Source organism: Natator depressus, chromosome 5 (genome assembly GCF_965152275.1).
Source record: "Natator depressus isolate rNatDep1 chromosome 5, rNatDep2.hap1, whole genome shotgun sequence".
NCBI lineage: Eukaryota > Metazoa > Chordata > Testudines > Cheloniidae > Natator > Natator depressus.
The window spans coordinates 40,222,507-40,248,012 of NC_134238.1; the positions used below are offsets into that span (position 1 = coordinate 40,222,507).

The window sequence follows — 25,506 nt, forward strand, 5'->3', positions numbered from 1 at the left end:
CAAAATCACTCCTGCAACTTTCTCTAGCAATGCCCCCGCCTAGCTCTGGCATTCCCCTATCCCAGAGCATGTGGCAATAGCTATAGCTATGCATACTATATGCAATCTTGGAATTCCCCACAGCAGGACAGCTCTTTGCATCACCTCTTCAGCACAAAGGGGCCTGGGCATGGCTAAGAATCTGGCCCTGTATGTCTACCAACAGCATAGATTCTACATCTTCTGATCAAGTTGTCTCCAACCTTTTTTTTTTTTTTTCTTTCCCATTTGTATGTACAGATAGTATTTTGGTCAAAATCAGCTCATCATGAATTCTTCAGGATGGTATTTCATAATATTACTAGCTTTAGTCCCAGTGCAAGAAAAAGATGATTGAATTCTATCTGATTTGCACATCAAACATCCTAGTTCCAAAACTTTCATTCTAATTCTCACTTGGATACACAAGAAAACAAAGCAATGAACATGTCCACTTGGTCTGGAAAAATACAGGAAATACAGATCAGAAAGCATGTGAAAAAGTGAATGATGAGAAAGGAGGTAGGAAAAGGGCAGGACAAAAAGAAAGGGATGAAAATAGTAAAATTAGAACAGGAAGACAAGAGAAAGATAAAAATAGAGGAACAGTAGTAGTATAGGAAGCAAACAATGAGGAAATGAAAGGAAAGAATAGATGACAGGAGGCCAAAGAGAAGATGAGGAAGGAAAAATGAGGAAGAATATGCAAATGAACAAAACATTTGAAATTAACCATCTTTTCTTTTCTTTTAAACTATAATGCAAATCTACATTTTAAAGGAGAAAATCCTATATTCTAGGGGGAAAAAATCACAATTTTTAGCTCAACCTAGACAGGGAATAAGTAGCAGCAGCTAGTGACATCAACAAAATACTTGTGGATTTTAAAAGCTTGTTTTAATACAAGAATGTGCTAGATCTTTTTGAATCTCTACAGAATCTCCCCACCAGCTGTCTTCAATTTCTGAATCCAGTAATCATTAAAAATTGAAGCTGCTTTCTTAAAGCGGGGGTGTGATCCCTGGTGAAAAGGTTGATGGAAGGCCAACGTCTATAGGGGGTTGCATTAAGGTTCTGGTGCATTGTCTCCAGTGTATTGTGGTTGTGGGAGTGGTAATAGTAATGTGCCTGCAGATGGAAGAGAAAAAGGTATAAACTGTTAGGTGGCTTACTTTTTCATATTTTTGCTTTTGTGTGAGCATGTCAGCTGTGTTATATGATATGCAGTAATCATAACTGCTTCACAATGAATTTTCTGTGTATTAATTCCTAGGCTTTTATAACGTTTAAGTAGGGTTTGGGACTTGGTGTGGGTGAACCTGGCTCAGGGAAGAGGTGCAGCTGCTCACAGAGAAAAGTTTAATTTGTCAGCCACAGCACACAAAACCCTTCCTCTGTTATGCACACCAGCACATAAAACCCTTCCACACTGTAGCATAAAAATCTGAACAAAAAAGTATAGCTCCTGATGGAGAAGGTTTTATCTGATAAAGAAAGTTTCATGTATGCACTGACACACAGGTGTTTATGTGCCAGTTTATATACCAACACACACACAAAAATTATGCATCTGCACTGGCACATTAACATTCGGCTATAACGAATAACAATAAAAATGACCCTATGTACAAATTTTAAAACACCCAAACAACTACCCATTGTGCCACATCTACCCAGGATTTACCTCTGCACCAAATTTAGGCTAGCTAGATAATAATTTTCAAAAGGTATCAGTCAACAATGAAAGGTTGGATTGACAAGGACAAATTTCAGACAGAACCCAATTTCAAGGACTACTAATGGGAAAATGTATAAAGAGATACCAAACAAAAACTACCAAGAAAACTCAAAAGTCCATAAAAACTAATTGCACCTGCTTTTAGAGAAAAACAGGAATTTATGTCCCTTTTCAGAATACAAACATAACTATGGTGTCACAACCAGGTGCCACCATAATGGGTGATATTATACACTATAAGTGTAAGTTTTCTCAAATACTATACTAGCTTGTGGTGGTTGTTGCTGATTTCTGCATCTGTTTGCCCAACCTGGGAACCATGGACCAAATCTTGCCTCCCCATCCCTTTCCTAGGAAAATGGAGACAGTGGTGTAAGGTCAGTTTCCTTGGTTCCGTCCTCTTCCATTATTACAATGGGATTGGAGGGATAAAGGAGGGGGCACTTCCCTGTTCTCATACTTTTCCTGCTGGTATCCCAGGTGGGAGAATTTCCTCAGAGCACTCCTTTCCTGCTGTCACAAAAAACCTTGAAAGGAATGGTGCCTCCCTTTCTCAATATCCAAGAATGGGGTGTGACAATATCATGAGGTAGTCCCTTTGGGCCTTAACCAGAACCCACTACCATATTTTATTGTATTTTATATTTACAGTGAATCTCTACCTTCCCCATTTGCTTCAGGGGAAGTGTACTGTTGTAGCAGCAGCCAGTCCTACCTATTTCTGCCTTCCTTCAGGCTCCCTGCTCTTCCTCCTATATAACCTTCTTGTCTGCTTCTAGAGGCCTAGCAGCTGGGGATACTTCCACCCAACTCAGTTGTTCCAACTCAACTGTTAGCCCCACCCAATTAATTGGCCTCCACTTCCAATTGCCTGTTTTTCAATCAAAGCTCAATTAATGTACACAGGTGGGGATTGGAGTGGCAGGATGCTGAGTTAGCTCTGGAGTCAGCACACCCTGTTACATACAGATATGGCAATTTCCTGCAATGTACATGGGAAATCCTATTGAATTAGGCTTAAGTATCTTCGGGGTCCATTGTATTAAAAGAAGGGTTTATGTATTATTGGGGGCCTGGATTGTATATAACCTCTCAGGGGGGCAGATGTGACAGATATGATACCTGGGGGTTCAAAGGACTACACTGAACAATGTGCCAGAAAAGAATGGACTCTTAAAAGAAAATGTGTTAAGCAGTTTTCCTGGGGAATATCTAGGGGAAGTGAATGCAAATTTCCCACCTTTGGTTATGCAAATACCCAGCCTTTTGAAGCTATGCCCTGAGGTGTAAGCCATTGTCTACTGATCACCTGTTACGTGAGGCCAAGGTTAAAGGCCCAAGCTATATAAAGGAAAAGACTGAACATTCTTGGAGGTTCTGAATCTGACACAGTTATGAACTTGTAACCAGAGAAAACTCAATTGTGGGTTTTGAACAACTGACACCTACCAGAGCCCAAGGTTAGAGCTGCAGAGAGGGGGTGACCTCTGGTAAGATATTTAGCATATGTGTAGGTTCTTTTACTTTTTTTAGGATGGTTTCTCTGTAATGCTTTCATCTGAAGACTAAATGTTTGCTTATAAAGAGTTGTGCTATAACTTATCATTTTAGGCCATTAGGCTGTTCATAGTCTTCAAAGAGAATGCACAGTGCAGATACTGGCCTGTTTAAGCAGTCTGACTTGCTGGGAATATCTTATTTAGGCAGGGAACTGTACAGCCTGGAGAAACCCCAGCCCAGAGGAAGGGAGACTGGGGTCTCTACCCAAGAGAGGTGATGGCTGACGAGCTGGTTGCTCAGGCTGGGTGCTGCCGGTGGACCACAGAGGGGGGAGTATAGGTGCAGTTGCCCTGAACTGTGAGAGGGGGTAGGGATGCAGGTACTTTCCCTTACAGTCCACCTCTTCCACAAACATTTTATGTCAGCATTGAGGGTGCAAGTAGAGTTATTTCCATAGCTCCCCATCTTTCCTTGTATAACAGGGGAGGTGGGGGAAGGAATGGATATTCCTTGCATCTCATAACCCAGAAAGAGAGGGGGGGAAGGGAAAGGATATTTCCTGGCTTTTACCCACCCCTCACAGCTGCCAAACTTTGTGTAAGTTCTGTGTGTGACATCTTGTGCAAATTATTTAATGAAATTATTTGCAAATAACCATAAGCTTCAGTTTATGGTCCACACTCAGACCAGAAGTTACACATGGAGTAACACAAAACTAGGCAGCTGTGGCTGGGTGGGTTTCTGGATGTGTGGGGAAAATGAGGGTACCTAGGGGTGCGCGGTAGGTGGGTGGGTGCAGGAAGGTGTCTGGGAGTGCTTGGATCAGTGGGTACTTGAGGGTGTTGTTTTGGAGTGTCTGAAGGGTGCTGAGGTTGCTGTAGTGCATGGGTGCTGGAGTATCTGGGCTGAGGGTAGGAATCTAGGGTGTTTCGGTGCTGCCTGGAGGGTAGATGGGGTTACGTTGGGAGTGGCTGGGATAGAAGGATGAGTGGGTAGCTACGGCCTCTTTCTCCCACCTCCTCTTAGCCTGCTGGGATCTAGCAGAGGAAGCAGCAACAGGAAAGGCAGAGAGGCCACTTGTAGACCTGCTCATCAGGCCCCACAGGAGCCCTGTGTGGCAGAGAGGTGGAACTACAGCCTTACGCCGACTGCCTTCCTTCAGCCCTGCAATGTGGTCAAGGCTCCAGTCAGGGGGTGGGAATGCATGGGGCTATCAAACATGTTTGTTCCCTGTGAGATGGGGCAGCCATGCCTGCCCTCACGCACCTCAGGAGAGACAGGGTGTTTCTCACCCTCCCTCCCTCCCCGGGAGAGGAATGGGGATTGCGATTCCCTCCCACCCACACATCTCAGTATCTGGGCTGGGCCAGGAGTGGCTCCTACCTGGCAGCACCTCCTACCGGCTCCTCCTGCCTGGACTCCACCTCATACACATCGTTGAAGTGGAGGATGACTAGGTCACTCTGGCTCTCGTCTAGGAGCTCTGAGCAGGGGCTGGGGCTGTCCTTGTCCCCAGGCCCAGCTGCAGTGGAAAAGGGGGAGCCACCCTGCTCCTGAGGTAACAAAGGCTCCATCCCCAGCAGGGCAAGATGGCGCCTGAACACCCACTCCCAGAGGGGCGGGGGAGGGGATGGGCCAAGCCCACTAGATTCATGTGGTCTGGTGGGAGGGGGGAGAGAAGCTGCTGTGGCTCTCACGGGACCCCTGGTGTTTTAGCTGGAAGGCCATGAACATCTCAGGGTGCTACCCTCATGGTTCCCCCTCACTCCCACACTCAGCCAGGTGCCTATGTGTAGCACCTCACATGGACGCTATTATCCCTCCCCTGCTTCACACACAATAATAGGGGACCAGAATTGAAGGGTCCTTCACAATGCTACTCAGAGATCAGAGAAAGTAGGCAATCCTCTCCCAAGCCATGGCAGCTTGACAGGAAGCTAGAGCTGTGTCCTCTCTGAAACACTAGTGTCAGCACTAAAGCAGAGTGAATAATTGATTTTTCAGTTCAGAGGCTGAACAACAACAACAAAAATCCAAATTGCATTTCAGGTCAACCCAGAATGGAAATTTTTCAATTTTTCTCCACTGAAATCAAAACGGAAAAGATTTAGTTTTGAGATCAATAAAACATTTCGTTCACCCTAGGAAAAGTTGCGTTTTTTTGTTTAGTTTTTGGGTGTTTTTAACCCCTCTTTTTGTTTTTTAAATAAATGGAGCTAACTTTCTAAATGAAACATCATTCTAAACAAAAAGTCAACCCATTTTGTCTCTGAAATGGCAAAGCAAACCAGTTTGACCTCTTCAAATTTATTTTTTCCTTTTTTTTTTTTTCCCAGTCCAAATTTTTAGTTGAATTTGATCCAAACTCATGACTAGTTTTGGTTGACCCCAAACGGCACTTTCCATGGAATAGACTATTCATCGAAAAAATGTGCAGCTTTAGTCAGCACCTGTGTAACCAGATTGCTGAGATCTCGGTGACATTTTACACAATTTTAGGGGGGAGATATAGCTCAGTGGTTTGAGCATTGGCCTGCTAAACCCAGGGTTGTGAGTTCAATCCTTGAGGGGGCCGTTTGTGATATGGGGCAAAAATTGGGGATTGGTCCTGCTTTGAGCAGGGGGTTGGACTGGATGACCTCCTGAGGTCCCTTCCAACCCTGATATTCTATGATTCAGTGAAACTTGTTGCCTTTGCAGGCTGCTGTTAGTACTAACAGCGAAGGTGGCACAAATTATTTATTTACTTGTGGATGCAAGTTAGATCATGTTAATTTTACTCAGGAGGTATTGAGAATCAGGCATGAATACATGGAACCACTTAAAAATATCCCATTAAAATAAGACCTATTAAGTGTGATTGTGATGGGGGTGATCCTCCATCACCTGCAAGGCACGAGAAAGAACCCTGACTAGTCGTGCTCCACACCTGGAAGGTGACTGAACTAATTGCCACCTGGCCAAAGGAGGCTCTATAATGAGCTGAGGGAGCTCAGTTGAGGAGGCTGGCTGGAAGGTTGAGTGGAGTTTTATCTATTTGGACTGAGCGAGACTGCCTGAGTTGGCTAGACTAAGCTGGAAGCTGTTGTGGTGGCTTAGAGAGGCTGCTGGTGACTGGGCTGGCTGCAGCTGACCCCCAGCTGAAAGGAGGCTGACCACTGAAACTGATGGGTAGGGGAAGTTGCCTTGGACTATGAAAGAGAAGAAGCAGGGGATGAGGAATGGTCTCAGACCAGCCAAAAGAAAAAAACACTTGATATCAGGATTTGAAGAAGGAATGTGTAGGGTTATGAAGAATGAAAATAGGATTAAAGTCAACATTTTATAATTGTCTAGTCAGTGACAGAAACGATGAAAATAGGAGATGTTAACTCCCGAAAATGGCAGAATGCATAAAGCAACGTGATGGTGACATACAAACAGCTAAAACACTGCAAGGTAGAGAGATCTACTGATAGAATGTACACATAATGGCTGCTTTTCTCCTCTCTCTTACTAAGAAGCCAATTAACAAACAATACTTTATATTCACCTGTATTCTTTTTGATATCATCCTCAGACAATCCTAGTAGCACCCCACACATAACCCCACTTACTTCCATCAGGAATTTAGGTATTTGACAAGTAATTTTTATTTTCCCTAAGGTCTTTCTTCCTGCATTTCCTTAAGGATACTAGATTGAGTGAAAGGACTGAGATGAGGGTGGGGAACTTGCCAAATATGAATGGACAAAGTGGCAGTCATAGCCTCGTATGGTGAGGCTGCTGCACCAAAAAAACAAAGATAGAGACAAAGTTGAGGAGAAGAGATAAGCAAGGGAGAGGAAACTCCCTTGCAAAGGGCCTAAAGGAAGAGCCAGTATTTTGGGATTGTCTGTGGTCAGAAAGCATTGCTGCAGGAGTAGGGTTAACTCCTGTGGCAGGGCCCTAGAGTGGAGGGGAGCCCTGGGCTAGGGTCTGTGAGGCTCAGGGAATGAGATAAAGCCCACAAGGGGCCGAAGGCCAGTTTGAGTCGACTCTCGTCAGGGCAAAGTCGTGGAGTCAGCACACTGACCTGATGAAGTATTGAAGTTGAGCCCCAGAGAGGTGAAGGACCTTTGGTTCAGAGTTGGGCCTCAGTGCGGAGCGAGAGCTTTTTGCTTATGCCAACTGGGACTCTGTTACCCCAAAAGAGGACTGAACTGTTAGGTGACTTACCTGGAGGATTGAGCCACAGAAGACTCACTCCCAGTGAGGGAGTTGTGGGAAGACGCTGCCTGGGACTGGTTATCATGGCCAAGAAAGCGGCCATCAGAGGGAGATGAGAGCAGTGAAGTCCCCTGCAATGCTATGTCTGGGCAGGAGCAGGTACCCTAAAGGTAAAATAACAGGCTGTTTATAGTGACCTATTTTGAAAGACCTCCTGTTTCAAAGGTCTTACTATCTAGAGTCATGGGAGGATTTCTGCCCTCTTCCCCCCCCGCCCCCAGCCCCGGCCCTGCCAACTAGCTTAACAAAAGAACAGTACGTGACTTTCACCATGTCACTCTACAGCATATCCTACAGCAGAATCCTGCAGTGATTGCATTCACTTTCTTATGTGGCATGAATCTAAATAATTTCACTACCGCTCTGAGTTTATGCCTGTAGAACAAAGGGTTAGACAGAGCTGATTAAAAGAATATTTAAGCCTTCATTAAATGGCAGTGATAGTATGAAAATGGCTGTTAAAATGACTTTTTGATTATCCATATGTATTGCTTCCCAATGATATGTATATCAAATTTGCTCAGGTTACAACTAAAACCAGAAGTTGTTTAACTATCAAAATTGCAAACTCATCAAAATAATAAGATAATACTAGCAAGCATTTTATAAATACCTTTGACAATAAATGTAATTAAAGTAGTGAAAATAAATGCTTTTTTAAAAAAATGTCTCTAGCAAACTACCCCTAACTGAGGACTACCTTTATTTTGAGCTATCTTAATTACAAAAAAAAGGTAGTATAATAAGTGCATTACACACACATACAGTTGAAAAATGGCTGAACAAAAATGGCACTGATTTTCTCCAGAAAATTAATCTTACAGCAGAGACCAGGCATAGAACACTTTGGTCCAAAAATAATTTTAATAAATATGAATTTGTAGTACCAGTTTTATGGCTTCATTTTGCAGCAACGTTTATCACCACACTTGCTAGCCATCTGGGAATGTAAAAAAAAAGACAGGTTGGAGTGAGCTGTTGCAGCTTGTTTAACATATTTTACTAGTTATTGCATATATTTTAGAACATAGCCAAAAAAAAGATTAAATCGTAGATTGTTAATCTCTAGAAATCAGAAAAATCAAGGGATATCTCATTCATTTTCACAATCTGGATACAACTATAAGCAGATGATAGTACACAAAGAAATACAGAATATTTAAGTGAAATTTACATAAATTGCTTCCCCCTTGATCAAAACTTAGTAGGACTTGAGCAAATTTTCTCTCTTGCAGTTTAAAAGTGTGAATTTTTAGTGTCTGTGAAAATGAGTGGGTTGATAGCCCAGAAGCATAAATTCCTCAATTTGTCCTAAGAAAAGGAATTTGGAATTGATCCTCACCAATGGGAAATCTTGGCAAGTGACCATAACAAGTGGTATCATCTTCTCTATCAGGGCATCAAAATCCATGACAGGAGCTGGCTCCTACAGCTTGAGGAGAAAAGAGCCCATAGGAAGGAAGCAGCTCCCAACCAAGATACATACATTTGCAATAACTGCCAGAGATCATGAAAATCTCAGATTGGACTATTCAGTCACATGAGACATTGGAAACCATCTACATCGTAGCCTGCAATTCTCACCATCTCTCGTAGATGAAGGATGGCAACAGTCCTAAGAAAAGGTACCGCATAGACACCAGCAGTGCATGATTTCCCAATGTTCACGTATGCTTTCAATAGAACTACTTATGGCGGTAAAGTTTAGCATGTGTGTAAGTGTTTGCAGGATGGGGGCCCCAGCCTTTTTATAAGAAGTTCACGGATCACTTGACTCAGCCCACAAGACAGTCTCAATGTAGTAATGTTGCCTTTACCATGTACAAAAGACAGATTGGGCAAGTATTTGTGGTGTGCTGTATCGACACTTTTATGGAGGCCACATTAGTTTCTGCTGGATTTAAGCTTTTATTTAAAAAATAAAATTCTTTAGCCTTCATGGTTAAGAAAATAACCTTCTAAATGTGAAAAATAATTGAGTCATCAGACTAACAACCCAAAACAATAACTCAAAGAAGGATATGATCTGTTTCTATTCATCTCAATGGAGCATTAAATTGGAAGCATAATAATTTATACGTAAACGTTAACTCTATCTTATATGATCATTTTATCAGAAAGATACATTAGTATTGTGGGTAAAGCTTGTTTACAGTACCACTCCTCTCCCCCAGTGTATAGCTAGCTAGTGTTTTTCACTGACTATATGCAGGAGAGCACAAATTTGATAAAGCCTCGACAGACAGATCCACAAAAGCCAAACTCACTTAGCAGGCAGAGGAGGGTTCGGAATGGTTTCCAAAGCCTTGATGATACATGTAGGTGTGAAAGTAAGGTGGTACGGGTTGGTACAGCATACCAGTAAAAAGTGGCCACCCGTACCAGCCTGTACTGCTGACTTTAAAGTGCTGCGCTTTAATGTTGCTGCCCCTTTTGCGCCCCCATTGGTGGCCCTGCTGGGTCCCTACCGGCAGGGCCGCTGATGGGAGGGTGCAAAAGGGGCAGTGATGACGCGGCCGGGGCGCAAAAGGGCCAGGGATGTTAAAGCGAAGCAAAGGACCCTGTGGCAGCACTTTAACGTCGTTGCCCCTTCCCCCCCACTCCCGGGCGGCCAGAGCCCCGGGCCCTTTAAATCGCTGCTGGAGCCCTGGGTAGTGTGGGCCAGGCAGTGCAGATGGGCTGGCTGGGGGATGCTGACCCCCCAGCCCTGCCCCTTCTGCCCGAGGCCCTGCCCCTTCTGGGGGGGCCGGAGCCGGCCCTGTACCGGAAAGAGCTCAATTTTACTTTCACTCCTGGATACACGATGACTTAATTTTGAGGTGTTCATTCATCTCCTTATCTGGAGAATGTAAAATTTTGTCAAAGCTTTTGCATCCTCTTTCTTGAGTTATTTCCTAGGTTACCTCCTGGTCACTACCTTTCAGTTTTCTTTTAAGTCTTCTTTACAATAGCACAGTCATATCTACTTAACTACACTATACACACACTGTCACATTTCAATGTCCTTGATATACTTTTGAGCCTGCCTTATCCTTTAGCAAACTTTGGCAAGGTTTACTGTAGCTTAGCTTATTTAAGACACCAATGTACAACTGAAATATTACATACATTCCCTCTCTAAATTATTATGTAACATTCATATATGCATAAATAGTGTGAATGGCAAGTCAGAGAGGTGTTTTTATCCCAGTACTTTGCCATATAAAATTCTTAGGAAAACAATTTGTTCGTAGGAATCAGCAGTAGGAACTTTAAAACATTTGTCTATTTTGTATAACAAAGTTTAATTACTTTTTTTAGTATGTTAGCTCACTTAAGCTGAATACCTTGTATTCAATTGTTAGTAAGGTCCATATCAATACAAGGAATTATGCACCTAAATCCCAGTTTTTGGCATCCCACAAAATCCCCTCTTGGCTGCTTCCTAACACTGTAGGAGCCTAAATTTTTGCTGTAAAAGTTACTGAGGCACAATGTTTCCTCACTCTAAGCCCTGTCTCCCACACAAACCCGAGCATAATACACAAACCAGGGAAAGATAGGCAGAGGAACACCTATTGGGCCTGACATGGTAATTGCGCTCAATCTCTCCTGTTGAAGCTGTTCCACTGTGTATAAATAAGAGTCATTGGGCCAGAAAGAGAGAAAATGAGTGACTTTGTAACAGGCTGGTTAGGCCAGCATCTGGGAGGTAGGAGACTCAGGGCTTGTCTACACTTACCGGGGAACCGATGAGCAGCAATTGATGCATCGGCGGTCTATTTAGTGGGACTAGTGAAGACCTGCTAAATCAACCACAGATTGCTCTCCCATGGCTCCGTATTCCACCAGATCAAGAAGAGTAGGGGGAGTCGACTTTGTGTAGTGTGGACACCGTGGTAAGTAGATCTAAGCTACATCGATTTGAGTTACACTAGTCATGTAATTCAAATTGTGTAGCTTTGATCGAATTTCACTTGTAGGGTAGACAAGGCTTCAGAGTACATTCTCCCAGCTCCAACAACTCTAATTATTTATACACAGTGGAGCAGTTTCAACAGGAGAGATGCCCACAACAGGATATCCCATAGCTCAGCAGGCAGAACATCTCTCCTGAGAGGTGAAAGACCCCTGTGCAACTCCTTTCTTTCCCTCTTCCTAAGGGGTGAATGGAACCTAGGCGAGTGCTCTAATCACTGGGCTAGAACCTCTGTGGTAGGCACAAGCACCTCCTCCTCCACTTGTTTTGTGTGAGTGGGGGGAGGAGGGGCCGGAGGGCCCTAGCTCATTCTCACAAGAAACTACTTAGGTGTCTAGACTGCCTGATTCTAGGAGAGGGTTCCCAGCTGTGGCTCACAAGAAGAGACCTATGCACCCAACTTTGAGGGGGCAGAGCTCAGGACACAGCTCTTTCATGGGCATCTCCCGTTGGCCAGTTCAGGCACCCTCTGCCTAGTGTGCTGGCTTTTGTGAATCCCATTCTTAGGCACCTATCTCTCCCCATGCATTGTATAGGGAATCTAGGTGCCTAACTGAGGCTTTGTGGCTCTATAGTTTTTTCTGTGATTTCCTAGGAGCATAAAAGTTAGGCATTCCAATGCTGATTGTTGCCATGCTTCATTCCCTTTGTGGATCTGGTCCTACGTCTATTTTCCTCATGTGAGGAGGTTACATTCCCACATTGCTGTAACCAGTCTTCAATGCTGTATAAGATCACACTTACCCTTTCTTGGATTTTGGCTGTATTGGTAATTCATATATTAGCCAAATACAAATTTCAGCTTAAGCTTTTCCACAATCCTGGCTCTTCTGAGGGATTGCTGAAGGATCCACTTTTCTCTTTTTGTAGTTCCCTATGGTCAAGAGAATAATGCCCTCCTCTCATATCCTTGGCAAGTTAACAAGCCACACTTGCCACAATCAGTGACCAGAATTTACTCCTCAATTTTATGCAGAGTTCTACTCCTGCTGGGTAGGTAAACACCAGAAGAGCTCTGAATTGCTCCTGTACATGCTGATGTATTTTGCTGCCTGTTAGACTTCTCCTTTAAGATTAAACTTGAGGGGGAAAATTAAACCCCAGTTTTAAAAAAAATTTCTAAATGTTTTCTTTCTTTACAAGTTCACTGTTGAAAGGTATGTTCACAGAGCTCCTTATAGATCCTTGGGCATCTGGATAGACTTTGTGTCAACAGCACTCATTCAGCAGCTTTGGATTGAGTCTTTTCCCAGCCCATTTCCAAGTGCTATGAGCTTTTCATGGCTTCATTTAGCAGTAGCTCCTACTTGGCATCTCTGATCTGCAGATATCCGCAGCACTGTTCCATTGTTGTCTATGTCAAAGCTAATATGTCCTGAATCCTGGTTACTTGAGAGACCACCCCTCTCCATCAGTAACCACTGTAACAGAAGACATTTGGAGCACTTAAACTAGCAGTTCCTGGATGGTAACATCAAAGGATTGGTACTTGGGTGTTCTCAGTGGAGGGCCTTTGACTCTGGAATTGCTTTCTTAGCTGGTTCAGAGCCTAACCTTGTTTTCCTTTAGGGTATAGTGCAAAGCCCATATCTTACCCCAGACATTTTTCTGAAAAGAGTAGGTGGGAGAAAGATTGGTTTGGGATTTAGACATTATTCTTTTGCTTCTGAGAAGTGGCAGGCTTGCATGTGTTTTTACTAAATTAAGTACATGTACCCTGAACTGTACAGAGGGTGCAATTCATACCTGTAATAAATAAAACTATTTACTCTAGATGGCCACCAAACAATCTGTCCATATAACACAGCCAAAACACTGCATTCTCTGAGTAGGCTTGCATCAGTATGTTTAAAAAAATATTAATTTTACAAACTTTTTTTGGGCAGAGCTGTATTCGCCCACACTTCTGTCCAACTGCTGTATCATAAAACCACCACTTTTCATACTTATTTCATTATTTGTTCTATTTTATACAGATTCTTATACTGCTCTTGTTGATTCTGTTATTGCCCCTTTGAAAGTTTAATCATCTCTGCTCTGTAAGCAACATGCAGATTTATTGCACTGCCGTATTTCTTTTAATATTTTATTGACAACTGCCCATGATCGTTTGAATGAAATATGTCATTAGATATATCAGTCATCAGGATCCGAAAGAACCTAAAACTAACCAATTAACTGTTAGCTTTTAAAATGTGTTTAAGTCCTTAAAATGAAAATGAGGTACATGAAAAACTATAGTTTGAAACCACTGGATTCTGTTTTTGTTCTGTGAATGTTACAAAAGTCTTATGTAAGGTTTAATTTTTCCAGATTGTGTTCTATATAAATTAACATGGAAGTTTATCTGTACTACATTTTAATTTTTATACACTGTTTTATTTTCTCTTTAGTTCCCCTTTTATAAGATAAAAAAATCAATGATAAATTCATATTTAATTAATGTAAGCACATGCAGCTCCATTGACTACTGTAGAGTTATACCTTGGGCTAAACTGGGCTCCTGTAGTCTACTTTCCTCCCTGCTTATTATTTCATAATAAACTGATCTTGATCTTGTTGTCAGAAATCATTTTCAATTTCTACTTTTTAAGATTTGCAATGCTGCAACTTTTTTCCCCCCCCAACACTAGAAACTTCTGGATTCTTCCTTCTTTTGACCTCTCAGTGCATCATAATCAGTAAGTTTTGATGATGGTACCGATTTTTGATAAATGAAATGGTCAAATTACATTTACACAGTTTGAAAGTAGAGAATGTGGTTTTATTGCCATTTTCTGGGATTTCACTGATATTATAGAGTCCTATATGATCAAACTTTCAGAAGCTCGCAGACCTGTACACAACTCTCCAATGGGTGTTTATTTTTGGAACACAAGGGAGAAATGGGAGGGTATTTGAGGCTGGGTGTACCCACAGCCTGTGACCACCAAAGGATGGGTGTGCACAAACAGGCTGGCTTGAGGATGGGTCACTAAAATAGACTTCCCCAGCCTATCTTCAGAATCATGTGGGATTTTGCCAAGCCATCTTTGGTGTATGCAGATTAATTGTGGTTCAATTAACTTGGAGGTACAAGACAATATGGTCTTCATTCAGTCCTCTCATGGCTCCTATGCAAAAGTAGTAGCAGCTGCCAGGGAGGGAGTCAAGGAACAAGCAAAAAAGGTGAGATAGTGGATAAGGCAGGAATCTATTGTATGTTCCCATCTGTTCTGGATCCAGTGGTTAGTATACATGTTTTGCTGTGGGCATCCAGGCTGCATAATGTGGCCTGCAAGAAAATAGGAAATCCACTCATTTTATGAGTATGGTGACTGGTTACAGTGCCAGAAAGGTTTCTGCTGCTATGTTGACCTATTCCCAGATTCCAATCCCAACACCTTAGTCCTAGGACACTCAGAACTTTCCAAGGCTCTTTGCTGGTGGTATGGTCCTGGTAGGTTGGCTGCTTGTTGAGTGCTGCCAAAGGCACATTATACATAAATCCATATATATTGATATAATGCTGCAATGTGTAACAAGGGTAAATCCTTCCATTTACATCTTACCCAGGCACATCTGGCTCATGACCTCTGTAACCCATCCTCTGACTCTAGCAGAGAAGTAGTGCAACAAGATAAGTACCAGAAAGAGTCTTTGGCATCCTCAAGACATGACTGAGGTGTCTTTAACAGTCTCTTGAGAGACATTAACATAGCCTGGAAAGGGAAAGATGACATTTTTGCCAGCCTAAGCATGATGCTGCAAACTATCATAATCTGTACTGGGATGATTTCCATAGTCACTATCAATTTGCATATGCTAATATGACAGGTTAGCTAGCCTCAGTAGTGACCACATTTTGAAAAGATCAGGTGACTACAGTGGTGCATGAATTTCCACTATTGCAGCTTTGCCTACAACAAGCTTGCTATCTTCCACCTGTACTTTCTATCCATTTACCTCTTTGCTCCATCACATGGGCATTAGCTTTGCTGAATACTGTTACTGATGTTAACCTCTGAGGATAGAACAAGAAGCAATGGGCTTAAATTGCAGCAAGGGAGGTTTAGGTTGGACATTAGGAAAAATTCCTAATTGTCAGGGTGGTTAAGCACTGGAATAAATTGCCTAGGGAGGTTGTGGAATCTCCATCATTGGAGATTTTTAAGATCAGGTTAGACAAACACCTATCAGGAAAAGTGTAGATCATACTTAGTCCTGCCATGAGTGCAGGAGACTGGTCTAGATGACCTCTCAAGGTCCCTTTCAGTCCTATGATTCTGTGTTGCTACTGTAGCTTCTCCATTACCTCCATCTAATATCTTTATACCCAGTTAATTGGGTCTTGGCCAAAGTTAGTTACAATTTCCATATGATTGTGGCCTGCTGCATCCTGCACAACATGTGCAAGGCTAAAGGTGAGTATTCTCAAATGCAGTGGTCACAAGCTGCTGCTGATTTGCAGGCCTGGTACAGGCAACCATAAACTGCCTCTAGTATCACTGGGGCTGGGTCCAGTGATACTAGAGGCAGTATCTGGTCATGGGAAATGATACCTTGTATGCCTTCATTCTTGGCATTCTGGGTGATGTGCATGAGGAGATGTGATGCTGCAATAGCAGTAATGGTTTGAACTGTTTTAATCAATTTTTACTGATTGTAGCAGGACCCCCACTTCCAAAGCAACTCCATGTAGTAGGGGATAATGCTGCAGGTGCATACATACTCTTCAGTTCTGTCCTGAGTCTTCCTGTAATTTTCCACAGTCCAAATATTTAAAACATGATTCCCCTTCTGGGGTCTAATTAGCTGAGTCTTTAGATGGTTTCCAGTGACCCTCCAGGACCAAATCCTTCCCTGTTGGCCAAGGGATCACACAGCGCCCCTTTCCACAACTTGTGTTGTGCTTCTGCCTACTCCTTTAAATTGCCCCTCTGCTGGTTCCAGCCAGGCTGGCAACAAAGTCTTTCAAGACACAGAACTCAAAACAAAACCTTCATTACCATAGCCCTTCCTCCAGGGCATCTCTGCTAGGCTGCAGCCTTCCAGCCTTCCCTATGCTTGGAGGCCAGATCACATCACATCATCTCATCTCATCTCAGTCCTTTCTCCACTAGACTGTCTCCTCTGGTGTCTTAGGGTCTCCTGCAGGAGCCTTTTTGCTCCCTAAAGCTCCTCAGGCTCAGAGATCTGCTCCACCCTAAGTCTCTCCCAGGCCTTTCTTCCTTATCTACCTTATTTCCCCATCTGGGTAGGAGAGTTGGCTGTGTCACAGGTGGGGCTCAGACCATCTCTCCTTCAAGGACCAGCCACCCTGTGACAAGACTGTATTATATTACTATACAACTGTCAGTTTGTTATAGGTTTTAATATGACTGTAGGTTTAATGTGATTTTTAGGATTTATGTGATATTGAGATTTTGCAACATTATTAAAAGCTTAGGACACAACTTCCTGACTCTTCATTCCTTTGCAAACTCCCACACAACAACCTATTGTACAACCAAACCAATCTGTTAACAACACCAACAGAACTAAGAGGGAAAAAAAATGTTACAAAGCCATTACAGGCATGCCAGCTGCTTATGCACAAATAAGAATTAACAAATGTGTAGCGTGTGTGTAAAACACTGAAAACCAGTGCAGAACAGTGAAACTATATGAACTCCAAGCTTCTGTCTGTCTGTTTCAATGGTAGTGGAAGCTGATATCTGAAGTGCTCCTCCTGTTCTCCTTCCCCTGGCAGAACATGTTGCCCTGTACAATATGTGCAGGTTGTACTGGGGTGGAGTACACAGAGCACACCTGTCCACTCCAGTTCATGGAGATGTCCGTTGCCCAGCCAACCCCAGCATTTTCCAGTGCCTGCAGTACTTCAGATGGTCATCACTCCACATTGCCAAATATCTCAACCCTGGCTCTCATCCATTTCCTCCACTGATGGATAGTCCTGACCAGAGGAGTCCTGGATGGGGCGGTAGGTCAATCTAAGATGGAAATGCCTCTAAGACAATGAAAGCACTTATTTATTTATTTTTGTCCTGAGGAGAAAAAGGAAAAAAAATTCCCCCACTTTACATTCTGCGTTAACACACGAACATAGTTTGCAATTTTTTATCTTTCTGGAATGCTTTCATTACTCCTTTGTGAATTGTTCTGTTCAGAGTCTCCTGCTAACATTGGCACTCCAGACATACTGTGGTAAGAACTATATATTCATTTAATTTAAAAAAATTAACAATTTGGATCTAGCAGAGGGAGGGTGAAGAGAAGTCTTAACAAGGACAGCGTTACCATTATTTCAGGCGGGGAAAGCCCTAGAAGATATAAATCTCTTGGAAGTACCAGATGGGAAAAGGAAGTAGTTTCCTAGGCCAGTGGTAGAATTCAATCTATCCATGCAAAGGAGAATTTTTTTGGTGTCTGGTAACTGAACAGCACATCAGTGAGTGGAGAAGATTAGTAAGTTATTAGGGTGGTGCTAGCAAGTTTGCCCTGCCCAGAAATCTGACCGAATAAATAGAGGCCCTGCTGCATGAAAAATTATCAAGCAGCACTTGCCAGGAGTGGATGACAATTAGGGTAAACATTAACAGGATGCTGAATTAGGATGCAGAAGCTTACTATCAATGGGATGGATTCTGCCCTCCTTTGCCCTGCTCAAGCCCAGGCAGCATGTCACTGACTGACAAAACAAGAAGGACAAGCACTGAGTCCCAAAACAAGAAGGAAGTGAGCTATGGAATGTTATGTCTTCTGCTCTCAACCACAGCTGAACCCACCCCATTCCATGCAATAGTCTCCATAACAATTTTATTTGCCGTAATCTGGAAATCCCTCCCTCTTAAAACCAAAATTTTTCCTGTGGCAATAACTAAGATGGTGGGCGGCTGTGTGGATCTCATTCCTGGCCCTGCACTGCTCCCTTTCTGGGCTGCTCCCTGAGTCCATCCTCAAAGATCCTTAGAAAGTGGAATCAGAACATCTATTGGACGATCTGGCCAGTCCAAGGCTTCTAGCTTTACTGTTTGTTCCTGGGACTGGAACATTCACTGTTGTCCCCACTCCCTCTGCATGAAAACGCGACCGCCCTCATTCAGTACTATGTCATGAAGGACAATGGGCTCTGTGCTTGGGACAGTGGCATGCACCCAGTTAAGCTCTTAATAGAAAGAGCATGTAGAGGGGGCATTGCAGGACCTGCCATTTTCATCCTGGGCCTTGGGGTACATGGTCTTCAGGTGCTTAATCCACTCCCTGCATTGCATAGAAGTCCATGATGTTTGATATGGTCTTTCAGAGGTGGATATTTCTGGAGCACTTCATGAAATCATGATCCTAGGTGTAATCGCAGCAGAGGTTAACTAGAACTCTAGTATGCCCTTTCAGCCAACTACCTGCATGCTGGATGGTGGGTATCTTCAGAACTACTTGGCAGAGCAGGACTGAGCTGTTCACAAACTGAAGCAGGCTCCATGAAAAATGAAGGGTTAGATGCCCAGCAAGAGTACATTAACTGGTAGGTAGCTTCCAGAGCACAGAGGGTGACTAGGAAGTGAATACATAGAAAGTCTTAAGATACTGGTACAGAGAATTGTGGGAATGGTACTAGTGGAGGACTATCTAAACTTGATCCCAGGTGCCCATGCCATGCCTTTATCCACTCACTTTGCAGTGTGAAGGTAACAGAGTGCAGCAGATGTGTATTTAAGGGCTTTTAGTGTGGATGATAGGGGGGTTGGGCAAAAATGCATGACATACAGCAAGCCTGCAGTGTAGACATACCCTTAGTCTTTCCCGCTCAAAGCCTCCCCCACTCACTTCCTTTCTCAGTCACTGTGGACAGCACCACTACTATCCTGCCTATCACTCAGATCTGTAATGTGGCAATCATCTTTGACTCAGACCCCTTTCTAGGTCCTCACATCCAGGCAATGCCTAAGTCTTGCAGATTCTTTCTGCTTAACATATTTAAGATACAGCCTTTCATGTCCATCCATACAGCTAAAACTCTTGTCCAGAATTTCATTATGTCACATCTCAATTACTGCAACATCCGTCTCTCTTGACCTTGACAAATGCTATCTTGGCCAACTCGTATCCCTTCAGAATCCTGCTACAAAGCTCATTCTCTCAGCCTATTGCTTTGACCATGTCACCTTTTTCTTTAAATCCCACCACTGGTTTCTGCTTTTCTGTTGCATCAAGCATAGGCTACTTGTCTTCATTTTCACGGCCCTTCACAGCCTGTCCTCACCCACTTATCCTCTCCCATTCACTTTCAAAATGTTGACTCTCACTTCCAACCAACCTGTGATACCAACCTCCATTGCTCACTTGTTAAAGTTTCAAACAGGCACCTTTGTGCTTTCTCCGAAGCTGCTCCTCACAGTTGGGAGGATCTCCCCATAAACATATTCAAAATTACATCATTAGCCTCCTTCAAATTCCTCCTTAAAACTCTCCTCTGACATGATGCCTCCAAAGAAACTGACAGTGGTTAGGTCACTGGTGCTCTGACACTATTACCTATCATGCTGACCAATACTGCCTCATTGTTTCCTTGTACTCCCCGTTTATATCTATCTGTTGTCTCTTTTGTTATACCTAGATAGTAAGGTCTGTGAGGCAGGGACCATCTTTTTATTTTGTACAGTACCTAGCACAATGGAGTTTTGGTCCGTGACTGGGGCTCCAAAGCACTATGGTAATAATACAAATAATAAACTAGGAGGCTGACACTTTGTAACTTCTGTAGTTTGAGCTCATTGTACACACCACGGCCTTCTTGCATTCTTTCATCTATTTCAGGACTCCATATAATACCCTGAATATATCTCCCTTAATGGGGTTCTGTACACCTCTCATTTCCTCCTCTTCCCATAACAGGGAAACATTTGTTTCTGTACAACTTCAGGAAAAACATGTTGCTGCAAATATACCTGTCTTTACTCAGGAGACTATTTTGTTTCCTTTTGGTAGGAATTTCAAGTAAAGCCTCATTTTCTTTTATTCAGAGGCAGTCTTTGATAATGTGTTTTGGAATTCTTCCCCAAAGATTTTGAGAATCAAGAAGCTGTACAGAACTGCCTGTTTTTTCTTCATTTCAGAATGACTTCTTCTCAGTCTTTCCTGCTTCTCCTAAGTAACCTTACTGATGTCATGAAATCCTTAACTTTCCATGATGATCTCAAAAGTCTGCTGCAAGAGTAAACCAAGAAAAAATGACAACTGCAAAATCAGCATTTTTATACATAGCCAGAAAACAGCACAATTCATATACTTTCTACAATGGGGACATTTTGAAAATATAAGCCATCAGGTAAGAATGCCTCATAGATTATGGGGAGATGAAGGTTGTGCCAAATGTAAGTTAAAATGTAAAGTCTCGATTGATTTTTACCTCCATTTCATATGGTGAAAATTTCCATGAGTGAAATCGTGAGCCTGCTGAAGTCAATAGGAGTTTTACCATTGACTTTAATGGGGCCAGGATTTCACGCTATATACGAAATATACAATAAAAAAAATGCACTCTTTTTTGGATTTCCTGTTATCATTATTTTGTTATGTGTTATGGCAGCTTCTAGACACTCCAAACAGGACTAGTGTACTTTGTGCTAGGTGATGTATGAACTAAGAGTAAAAGACAGTCTCTGTCTCAAAAAGTTAAAATAGTACTTAAAACAAGATGCCAATTATTGGGTACAACAAAAAATAGGAAGAAACAATACAGGGAGAATGCGAGAAACAGTAGTAAGAACGTGTGTTTGCATAGGCCAAATACATGCATACCTCAATGGTTTTAAACTGGTAAATATTTTTTTAAAATTATGACAAATAAGATAAATATCAGAAGTCCCTGGCCATTTATCTAGCCACTATCTAGAATGTCATTTTGCATAAATTCAGTGGTTCAAATTAATCCTTGATGGAGTCCCAATGACATCAGTGGGTTTACACTAGGGGTTCATTTGGTCCAGTAAGTAGAACTCATTAATTTCTAATAGTTAATTTATTTACACTGGATATACCAGCTCTTCAGACACGCAACTCCAATAGCTGAAACTAAGTTCCTTAGAAAAGATAAGTACTTTTTTTTTTCTGCAAGGACAGTGTAGGATGGTGTACCCATTGGTGAGTGAAAAATTAGTCGTCTGTGCTTTGCCGGTGATACTGATCCGACTGAACATTGCAAGAAGGGCAAAGATTGCTAGGAAGCAGAGAAGTTAGGTCCAAAGATAATGGTGACATCTTAGTCTGTTTGAAAAAATGAAGATATTCCTATCCAAATCTGAGGAGGCATTGGAGTGCACCGAGCCCTTCAAATAGCTGGATAGCATGACTACAAGGGATGCTAAACATCACTTAGAGATCTGAAATAGAACTGGATTTGCAAATGCTGTTCTAGCAACACTGAGCACATTTGAATCAGTAAAGGTATTACTATGACATGTAAAATGAAATTACGGCAGTCTCTTGCTATATGCATGTGAGACGTGGATGCAGAGGAAATAAGACATTAAGAGGCTTTCTGCCTTCGAATTGAAATGCCACAGGCAATTGCTGTGCTTTAGCTATACCTTGCATGCAAAAAATGAAGCGGTAAGTACACAAATTTACAACATAACCAAGTTGATACCTGATATCATCTAGATGACAAGAGGAAGAAAACTTGAGCTCGTGGGACAAGTGAGTCAGATGAGCAGAGGAAGATTGACAAAGCAAGTTTTGCAGGGTCTGGTGCTGGGGCATGGGTGATTAGATGATGGGGCTGACTGGACAGGATGTGGTATTGCTGCACTTCTCAAAGCTGCATGAAGACTGTAAATTGTGTAGGAAGCCTGCTGGCCAGTGACTCCCAGGTGGTGTGTTTACTGTTCATTGTGATGTGACTAAATGGTGCTTTGTATTATGAAAGTATAATAAACAAATAAACAATGACAGTGTGAGGAAAAATTGCCTTCATATCTTTGTTGTCTAGAGAAGAAGTGTAGTCCCCTGGCTAAAGGCACAGAAGCCTGGACATTTATGTTCTTTCTGGCTCTGCCCAATGAATCAATGTGTGATCTTGAGCGAATCACTCACGTCTTTCCAGGCTTCACTCTTCCCATCTGTAAAATGGTGATAAGGATACTTGCCCACTTCTTCCTTAAAGCACTGAGATATACCGATGAAAAGCACTAAGTAAGTACCAAGTATTATTACTACTACTACACAGGGGTTGAGCTATGGTACTTAACATAAATTCATAGGCCTGCAACACTGACTCAGCCCTGTAGCCTCAGCAGTAGTATATTATGCAGTTTATTGTGAAAAGGAAAATGGGCTGTCTTTCAAATGGCACTTATAAACAGAGATCCTCTCGGCTCTGTTTGGCTGTTGAATGGCACTTCTTGTAAAAAAAATAAATAAATTAAATAAAGGTAAGGTTTTGGCCCAGTGTCCTTGGCCAGTGGTTCGCTGCTGCCCTCCATCTTAGACCGTATCTACTTTAGAGTTTTTTTTCCCCCTACAATTTTTCCACCATGGCTGCAACCAGGGCAAGTCCACTAGTGATAGTAACATTGGTAGTGTGCCAAAATAGACCAGCCACCAGCATTATAATCACAATGTCGTCAAACACTGCTCAGAGCAGTGGTTACAACAGTGGGGGCCACTGATAACCAGTCTATCCTAACACTTCCACTGTTGCTCCCCCTGGCAGGAGCACTGGAGGGAAGTTTTAAGAGAACCAATTTGAATGTAGACAAGCCTATAAAGGTGTCTGCATTCCATTCTGTGTATCCTGCAAACAGGTCTGCAGTCTTGTCCCTTAGACTAGTGCTTGAATCTCCACTTGCATCTTCAAAGGCAGGATTGGGCCCCGAGTTTGTAACGTGCATCTTTGTTGGTCTTAAAGATGTAAAATATCCCACATTGTACAATGAAAAATTCTACTTTTCATACTGTAGAGAAAGTTATCCTGCAATACCTCAAGTGAGGCAAATTCAGAAGTGACCATTACTGCATTACTACTAACAGGGATGGCGTGGCATAGGTTTGTAGTCAGGCCTGGCACCTGAGGTATTGGTTTAGAGCAGTAGCCTGCACCGGGATGGCTGGCTGATTAGTCTTGGAGGAATGTGGCTGATGATTTGAGCCAATCTTACCACAGCATAGCAGCCTTCTCCTTCTGAGAAGGAAAGTGCATTCGCTCCCTGGGGTGTTTCATGCTTCACCCCATTGTGCAGGAATATTATGGGATTCAAGGAGTAGAGAGGAAATGAGAAAAAATGTTTATATAATGCTTTCTACCCTCCAGGAAGAAGGTCTGTTGTGACTGTTGTTTGACGGTTGATCTTTTCTATACTGAGTCTTTGTGTTGTGCACTGCAGACTCTCCCCTCCCTAACCTCAGCTAAGAGCATTTTCTCTAATGTGCAAAATTCCATAACAAGAATATTTGTTTTTGTATTCTAGGGGCCTATTTTTGATCAAGGAACCAATGACTGTTTAAAAAGACAAGCCCTTCCTCTAAATAAGTGACGTGATTGTTGATTAGCCCAGGAGCTTTGCAAAAAATCAGATGTGGCACTGTGCTAATTATGGTAAAGGATAGGTTTTTATAGTACTGTAACTGCCATCAGTTAGATCCAACTGATGTACTTACACAAAAAGTTATCCCTTTCCCTTTGATATAATTGTAGTAAGATTGCTCACGGTGCAAATCGCCCAGCGTTGGTTAGCTGTGACTCTTACAAGCTTAGGGGAGTAGCTATTAGAGCTCTCAAATTTTTGCCACTGACCTGGACACCTACACAATCCATGTCATAAATACTTGAAATAGGGGCAGGGGGCAAGGGGTTTCACTCTGACACGTCTGCTCTCTAATTCTAGAGCCGATGAAGTAATACGGCATTGCAAGTGATGCTCTTGGCGGATGGGATTGGGTTAATGTATATATACACTGTAGGGGGAGTTGCACGCATGGATCGCATTAGTATTCCCGCCCTATCAATGTGCCATGTTGCTCACCACGTCAGTCTGTCCGATTCCCTACGTCTAACCAGTCCCACCAAAGGGTTCAGATGGGATCTTCAGCCAGGCGAGCCCTTGGAGACCGGAGCCAGGCGAACGCTTAGAGTCCGGGAGGGCGCCGGTCCGCACACACGCGGCCCTTCTCTCCCGCAGGGCCGGGGCGGGGGGATGAAGAAGCTGGCGCCGCTCTGGGAAGACACCAGGAGAGGCCGCCCCGGCAGCAGCAGTGTGGGTTTGGAAGGCTGAATTCCCTCCTGAATGGCAGCTGCCAGCTGCCAGCCCCGGCTGCATCTGCCCGACCTGCAAATCGATGCCGACGGGAGGAGGGCTCAGCGCGCCAGCACGGGGCTGACATGCTGCTGAGCCGGAGAAGTTGACGAGCCCGCTCCCCTCCTGGCTGGAGTGGGAAGGATGCTGCCGGGCCCCGCGCTCCTGCACGCTGAAGGTGACCAGCCGCCGCTGCCGCATTTCAGTCTGTGACGGGAGAAGTGTGGGGAGAGGAAAGTGACTCTGGATCCCTCCTCGGACTCATCGTCGCCGAGCCGCTGCCGGTGGGGGGAGAAATTTGCCCGCTCCTGCTGGGATCAGTGCAGCTGCTTTTGCTTGGTGGATGCGTGTGCATGAGTTCTGCACCGAATGGGCGCAAGAAGCGCCCCAGGACCGCCGGCTCTATCTTCCAGATCAGCAAACCCCCCCTGCCCGGCGGGGACGGGGAACGCCGGGGCAGCGGCTCTGAGAGCTCCTACAAAACCCAGAGAGCCCTGGAGGACTGCAAGATGGTGGGTAAAACAAAGGGCTGCTTTTTTTTTTTCTTTCCCCCAATGTATTTTCGTAGTTTGCGGTCGTGCCACGCCCCCCCTCCAGCTTGTCTATTCCGATCACTTGCAGCTGCACTATTTTTAAAACTGCAGCCCCGGGTTAAGTGAACACCCTTTCGCCCGAGCCGTAACGGCTAAAGACAGACCATGTGCCGCGAGAGGGGGAGAACTGATGGACCCTGCAGATTTTTTACCCTCAACCCCCAACATTGTATTAGCAAA

The 25,506-nt window shown here is 43.4% G+C and overlaps 1 protein-coding gene and 1 long non-coding RNA gene across 3 annotated transcripts in view; one reads left to right on the forward strand and one right to left on the reverse strand.

The window, feature by feature from the left end:
* Positions 1–944: 944 nt before the first annotated feature.
* On the reverse strand, positions 945–25,036 carry LOC141987355 (uncharacterized). The gene is made up of 4 exons (XR_012639505.1): positions 24,464–25,036; positions 8,392–8,444; positions 7,454–7,608; positions 945–1,146 (listed from the first exon to the last, which is right to left on the reverse strand). It is a non-coding gene; the product is annotated as an uncharacterized LOC141987355 (long non-coding RNA).
* Positions 24,469–25,506, forward strand: part of RGS7BP (regulator of G protein signaling 7 binding protein) — a 76,969-nt gene continuing 75,931 nt past the window's right edge. The window contains exon 1 of one of the 2 annotated variants that reach the window (XM_074952617.1): positions 24,469–25,245. In XM_074952617.1, the coding sequence (XP_074808718.1) occupies positions 25,087–25,245 (159 nt within the window). In that variant the 5' untranslated portion in view covers positions 24,469–25,086. The remainder of the gene's footprint in view (positions 25,246–25,506) is intronic. The other variant, XM_074952616.1, reaches the window with a different exon arrangement.